Source organism: Nannobrachium achirus (assembly GCF_963921795.1).
Source record: "Nannobrachium achirus genome assembly, chromosome: 18".
NCBI classification, from domain to species: Eukaryota; Metazoa; Chordata; class Actinopteri; order Myctophiformes; family Myctophidae; genus Nannobrachium; species Nannobrachium achirus.
The window spans coordinates 36,653,000-36,660,499 of NC_137825.1; the positions used below are offsets into that span (position 1 = coordinate 36,653,000).

The window sequence follows — 7,500 nt, forward strand, 5'->3', positions numbered from 1 at the left end:
GTGTGTATGTACAGTATGTGTGCGTGCGTGCGTGTGTGTGCTTGTGCATATTTGTGTGTGTGTGTGTGTGTGTGTGTGTGTGTGTGTGTGTGTGTGTGTGTGTATGTGTGTATGTACTGTATGTGTGTGTGCATGTGCATGTGTGTATTTGTGTGTGTGTGTGTACTTGCACTGCTATCTTTGTCAAAACCAAGTGTCCTCATGGGGACAGAAAGATGAGGACAATTAGGGAAAGGGAGTACATTTTGCCTGGTGCACGTTTTTCGTTGTTTTATGGTCAGATCTAGCATTAGTATTAGAATTATAGAGTAACATGACATGGGTTGGAGCTGAGGGAGTGAAGGTAGTCAATGTCAGTCAGGCAGAAAGTCTTCCCAAGTACAGTGTCAGTAGCAGTACAAGGATGCCTGTCTGTCTGTCTGTCTGTCTGTCTGTCTGTGTGTGTGTGTGTGTGTGTGTGTGTGTGTGTGTGTGTGTGTGTGTGTGTGTGTGTGTGTGTGTGTGTGTGTGTGTGTGTGTGTGTGTGTGTGTGTGTGTGTGTGTGTGTGTGTGTGTGTGTGTGTGTGTGTGTGTGTGTGCTGTGCGTGCGTGCGTGCGTGCGTGCGTGAGCGTGCGTGCATCTGTTTTACTAGGCCCATGTGGGGCCTTTTGTGTTTGAGTTTGTGTGCAAAACTTCCCTCTGGGTAATGATGTTGTCTGTTTGCGCATGCGTATGTGCACGTCCGCTCGCATGCGTGTGTGTTTGTGCGTGCGCGTGTGTGTGTGTAATAACGGCGGTGTACAGGGTCCCCAGGTTGATTGACCTCGGCGTAGCCGTGGCTCTCGGTCCCAACCTTCATTAGTTGTCTCTGTCAGCCAGGAACAATAAAGCTGTGTTGATATGAGGCGTCAGGGGCCGCTCCCCGTGCAGTGCAGGGGACCCTGCCGCTGTTTGTCAAACAAAGCGTCCCACACACACACACACGCACACAGACACACACACACACACACACACACACACACACACACACACACACACACACACACACACACACACACATTCACAAACGGGCAAACGCACACTCGGGATGACAGAACTCCCACCGTCGGTTCTCCGTCAATGGTCGTAATGTGCACACCTCCCAAGTGCCTGTGCGTTGTGTGCACGTACGTGTGTGTGTGCGTGCGTGCCTGTGTTATTGTTGTGATCTGGTGTGCACAGATGTATTCCTGGTCTCATCTGGAGAACAACCCCCGCTCCCACATGCATCGCTGTATCACATATCAGCCTCCCCCGCCCTCCTCCTCCCACTCCCAGATCATTACAATGTATTACTGCTACACACACACACACACTACACACACGCTCACACACACACAGCCATGTAGGAGCATCCAGGGGAGAGGCTGTGGGCCCAGCAGAGAGCAGGGTAATGGGCAGTAGGGGTGGAGAGAGGCCCCAGGCTAAGGAAACCAGCTGCAGAGAAGGGAATCGATATCAGACACACACCCACTGTGCAACGCTGGGTGTGTGTGCGTGTGTGCGCGTATGTGTGTGTGTGTGCGCGTGTGCGTGTCCGTGTCCGGCCGTGCTTATGTCCGTGCTTTTTAATTACCCTGCAAGGAATGGACAGTGTTTACTTTAGTTTTTTTCTTCTCTTTTTCACTTTTTTTTTTTTTTTTCAGTCCCACAAACCCTTAGCCGAGAGAAGACTAAGTTGAATCTTCTGGCAGAGTACTCGTGTTATGTTTTGGTATAATCCTCTCCAACTATCTATTTTAGTTATTTTCGTTTTAAAATAAACTAGACTGAGCGTGAGAGAGAGAGAGAGAGAGGCAGAGAGAAAGAGTTGAAGACCTGTAGTGAGTGCGCGCCAGTGTGTGGTTAAGTGAACGCACGCGGCGGTATTAAAGCACACGCGTGTGCAACGCGGTGCCAGAGTCCATCAGGACGGCACGACGCTCCGCTGATCTGTAGGGAAATAAACTCAATGAGGAGGAGATGGAGACTGCAGATCACTGACGGAGAGACTGTGTGTGTGAGAGAGAGAGAGAGAGAGAGAGAGAGAGATGGAGGGATGATGCAGAGAGATAGATAGAGGGATGGTGGGGAGGTGTGGATAGTATGATTTAGCTGATAGGAGAAATCATTTACCAGCGCAATTTGTCGACAAGGATCTGGGGATGTCTCGGCGTGTCAGTGCCTCAGTCACTTTGATGGATGACGGAAGTTCAATGACTCCAACTCGCTCTCTCTCTCTTCCTCTCTCTCTCTCTCTCTCTCTCTCTCTCTCTCTCTCTCTCTCTGTCTCTCTCTCTCCCTCTCTCGCTCGCTTCTCTTTCTTTCTCTCTTTTCTCCCTCAAACCCCAGCAGAGGAAAACCTTTTTCCCTCCCAGCATGTGAATTTGCCTGTGTGTGTTTGTGTGTGCGCATGTGTGTGTGCGTGCCCGTGTGCGACTTTGTGTGTGTGTGTGTGTGTGTGCACGTGCGCGTAGACGTGTGTGGGCGTTGATTTAGTAGTATTAAAAGGAAAACTTCCAGGTGAGCCATTTTCTCCGCAGCTCTCTCACTTAACACAGGTCGGTGCCATTATTTAATCCGTCCCCCATTCCGTGCATGTTGTGCATCGTATCTCTATGCGTTGGGGTGTGTGTGTGCATGTGTGTGTGTGTGTGTGTGCGTGTTCGTGTGCGTGTGCGTGCGTGTGTGTGTGAGATAGGTGTGCATTGACTAGGTAAGGCCATATATCAGTTCGGGCCTTTATCGATGCTTGCGAAGCGGGGAGGCATATCGATGAGGCCCTGCATGTTTTAGTGAGGCAGCTCTTTGCCGCAGGCTGCAGATTCACAGTCCATTCTGGATGATCACAACAGAGGAAGCTCCTTGCATGAACAATACCATACAATGTAAGCTTAAAGAAATATATATCGTCGTTGTCGGGTGGAAACCTTGTACCGTTATGTCCAAAACCGTTTGTTTTGTATATATCATTTTAAAAATGATTTAAACAAGTGAAAACAGCCGATCTACAAGTACACAACGCCTCGCACCGCGAGGCGTTGTGTGCTTGCTGATCTGCTGTTTTCACTTGTTTTGTGCGACGGCCTTGTATGATGAAGCAGGTCTTTACTTTGCGAAAAAATGTACAAATTTGAAACTTGGGAGATACGAGGTTTCTGCCCGACAGTGACGATATGTGAAAGTGATTACAAGGAAAAGACAGTGTCAGGAGCAGGGTAAAAAAGAAAGACTCGGGTAGTAGTCCCCCACAGAGCTGTCAAAAGCGGCCCGACGGTAGACATATAGATGCGTAGGAGGGGTTGAATTCATGGGAAAGCAATAGCTTGTGTCCAAACTAAAACAAGTACCCAGCTCTGTCCTGTTTCATTATTGATAACCCTGTGCATGCTGTTTGCTCCCTTTTGATTGTGTTGCGTCTGACGTGACGGCCTGTAGTAAATCCTAATTGAGCGTAGCGACGCCGCGTAGCCCGGGTGGTCCCTGCGCGGCCGGGAAGCGGCGTCGCCGGTGCGAGCCATCGGCAAACCACTTTGTTCCGCCCCCTCCACATCATCAATCTCCATGCATAAGAATAGCAAAGGCTTCAATACCGCTATTGATCGGAGAAAACCTTTGGAAATGGCTAAGGTCACGAACTGTCGACTTTAAAAAGTTGCAGTGATTGATTTTGAATTTTTAAAGGCGCTTTTCTTTTTTCCCTCCTCTAAGAGTTTCGGAATACTGCGGAGGCGGGGGGGAGGAGGGGGCGGGGGGGACACGGGAGCGCTAATGTGTCGGATGAATTCATCATCATTGGTCGGAGGAAATGATTATCTGACAAGCACGCAAATTGGAGAGAGGATACGGCAGGAATGAGAGAATAGACGGAGGCAGAGGAGAAGAGGTGCAGGCTAAGAGGACATATAGGGAAACTCATTCCCCTTTTAATGGAGAGCAAGGAGCACCAAAGACTCACAGGCCAATAACAAACGATTGAGAGCAGGCACGTGCACACATAGATTTCAAAGGGGGCTTGAGCCCCTGCCCTTTTATCCGTGTGTAAAAAAGTGCCCCCTCCAGACCATGGATGCAGCTTTGACTATGGTGAAAGAAATGCAGATGCTCTCTTTCCATGCCATACCTGAAGGCAAGGCAGCATTCAAGAGAATTGCCTTGTCCAAACTCCCCTGAACTTGAATGCAGCATCTTATGTTGAACGAATTGTCCTCTCTGTTGATTAGTCCGACCTCCGAGCTTGGAGGTCTGCTATTTTCGATCTTTTCACCAAAAGGCCCTTTTAGAAATGTCAGCCCCTGCCTCTCTAACATTCTCTGCAAGTCCCTGATTGAGAGAGAGAGACAGAGAGAGAGAGTAAAAGTTGAGGGATTGTTTGTTTTGGACACAGGTTTATAATAATGTATGTAAGCTGTATCATTTAATTGATCTTTGGCTCAACTCTTACAAGGCATCGGTTTACGTTGCCATCTTGTGGTTGTACATGTTGTATTTCCCCGTTGGCGTGCATGGTGTGTGTTTGAGTGCATCGCTGTGTCCATCGCGTGCACGCGAGAGTGTGTGCGGGGAGCGAGGGTCTCGCCGCTATCAAAGAGTCACAAATAAAGCTGATAAACTTCTCTCAGTGCTTGGAGGATACCCGGATGACAACACGCACACACGCACGCACGCACGCACGCACGCACGCATGCACGCACGCACGCACGCACGCACGCACACACACACACACACACACACACACACACACACACACAGGTTTCAGGTATGTTCTTATTAGATTGTGAGTGTCTCTCCTGGCATTTTATTGAGGGATAGACAGGCAGCTTGATGATTGCAAGTGTCATCTCCCATTCTTGGGCACCGGTGAGATTTTTATGGCTGAACCGCGGGTGTTAATTCAACTCAATTGAAATAGACAGGTTAACTGACTCGCCTCCTTCTTGTCTCCCTTCTTTTCCTTCCCCTCTTCTTCTCCCTGTTGTCACACAGCGTTTCCCCTGTCACCTCTCTTTTTCGCCCTTCTCTCTCACTCCCTCTCTCGCGCCCTCATATCTCTACTTATACTCATCTCCTCTTTCAAACTCAATCCCTCGCCGCGTCCGCACGTTGTCTGAAACAATAACCGCAAGTGTGAGCTCACGCGAGCTCGCGCGAGCTAACCTGTTGTCACGTCTCTCTCTCTTTCTTTTCCTTCCACTCTCTGTAGCCTTCTACCTCTCTATTGTGGCGAAGGCTTTCGGCGAAAGAAAACAGAAAACAGAAAAGACAATATGGTTCCCAAACTTTTCAGGTCAAGACTCAGAAGAAACATTAGACCCAAACTAGTGAAAATAGCAGATCTACGAGCTCACAACGTGTCGCCTCGCGCCGCATTGTGAGCTTTTTTGGGAATTTTAAAACAAGGTGAAGGAAACAAAAAAAAACTAAGGGACCCATAAAAATGTGTCCGTGACCCACACATGGAACCAGTGCTATAGAGCCCTAAGCTAGCCCACGTAATGCTAACTTGTTGTCACATCTCTCTCACTCTCTCTCTCTCTTTCCCTCCTTTTCTGTCCCCTTCTCTCTCTCTCTCTCTCTATTGTGTGGAAGGCTTTCGCAGAAACTTTCAGCGAAACCTGTCCCCGCAATAACAGAAAGAAAACACTAGTTTAGAGCTCTTAAGCTAACCTGTTGTCTCCCCTCTCTCCCTCCGCAGGGTAACCAAGAGGCCCCAGCCCCCCCTGAAGCCATGGCCCAGCCCTACCCCCCCACCCAGTACCCTCCGCCGCCGCAGAACGGGATCCCCGCCGAGTACGCCGCGCCCCACCCCCACCCGCCGGCCGACTACACGGGCCAGAGCACGGTGGCCGAGCACGCGCTGGCGCTCTACACGCCCACACACACGCAGAGCGAGCAGCCCGGGAGCGACAACACCACGCCCACCCTCACCGCCACCACAGTAACGGTGAGTCACCCCGGGCCTGGAGTGCACTGTGTGGGTACACCATAACACCTCCAGTGGTGGAATAAGTTCTACGTTTTTTACTTAAATAAAAGTATCAATACGATATTGTAGACTCTGCTACGAGTGAAATTCCAGAATTCATTTTAAATATAAAAGTACAAAAGTATTGGTATCAAAATGTACTCAAAGTACCAGCATTAGAAAGTACTCTTTATGCACAATGTCCCATTTCAAGTCTTCAAACGTATAAAATCTTTTGAGAATAGCTCACATTGTGAGGTTGTAGATCGGCTATTCTCAAATGGCTGAAAGGTATATACTCATAGGGCTGAAGTGGTTAATGTATGTTTTGTAACAATAATCAAATCTACATAGCAAGGGGCGCCTGGTGGCCTAGTGGACCAGGCGCATACCATATAGGCATTGCCATTTCGGCATCAATGCCTGTCGGCGTTGCCGGTTCGATTCCCGATCCGGGCGACCTTTGCAGCATGTCACTCCCTGTCTCTCCCCCATTTCCTATCAGTCTACTGTCCTATCCAATAAAGGCAAAAAAAAAGCCCAAAAACAAATCTTAAAAAAAAAAAAAAATCTACATAGCAAGTAGTAACTAAAGCTTTCAGATAATTGTAGTGGAGTAAAAAGTACAATGTTGTCTCTTGAGATGTAGTGGAGTAGAAGTAAAAGATGAGTATGTATGCTTGAGTATGGGTATACTGTACTACTCCTGTGCACATCTGGATTACACACACACACACACGTTTCAAGAATTATGTCCAAAACTGTTTCTTTTCAGTATTCCAGTAGCAGATCTATAAACTCAAAGCATGTCGCTTCACGCCACGTTTCAAGCTTCATGCGGATCCAATGACGGCGCCAGGGGGGGGCTAGGGGGCGCTCTAGCCCCCTCTGGTGGAGGCTTAGCCCCTGCTCAGCCCCCCCTCCCCACAGACCCAATTGTAATGAAAAATATTTACAGAATAAATAAATAAAAGATAATAAATATGTGAAAGAAAATGGACTTGCTTCTATGTAAAATCATACAATAAAATGTATTTTCTATAAAGATAATTATTTGCTATTAACAGCCCTGTTCACTGATCAGAAGTGCATTCTCTCGGTAGAAGACGTGGTCTGCAACACAGCCACTTAATTCTCCCCCCTCCCGTTACACACAGACACACACACACACACACACACACACACCGAGGAGAAGAGACAGAGCTGGCATCTCAAAAGACCTTTAAAAAAGTTTTTTTTAAACGTCTTGGATACAGTGCCACTGGAATAATTCATCATAGATCAGAATATAGGTACTTCTACCTTTGTAGCTGTTGTCATCTCAAAGTAAAATCCACGATTTTTTTCTCCAACTTGCTTGGATTAGAATCAGGAGAATTTAAGTGATCACGGTGATCACGGTGAATGCAATACTAGATTGCCAGCCAGCTGTGTTGGGTTAACGAGGCTCGTTGAGAATGACCCTTATTTGACATACTGTAGATGAGCAACTAAGGCACTGTCTTTTATGGCAAGACATTTTAACTTTTTGTATTTT

At 47.9% G+C, this 7,500-nt stretch overlaps 1 protein-coding gene across 3 annotated transcripts in view; it reads left to right on the forward strand.

The window, feature by feature from the left end:
- The window catches only part of rbfox3a (RNA binding fox-1 homolog 3a), a gene marked incomplete at both ends in the record, with an annotated part of 330,498 nt that overhangs the window by 244,376 nt on the left and 78,622 nt on the right, over positions 1-7,500 (forward strand). For all 3 annotated transcript variants that reach the window (XM_080748006.1, XM_080748005.1, XM_080748004.1), the window contains one exon: positions 5,694-5,942. In XM_080748006.1, the coding sequence (XP_080604132.1) occupies positions 5,694-5,942 (249 nt within the window). The remainder of the gene's footprint in view (positions 1-5,693; positions 5,943-7,500) is intronic.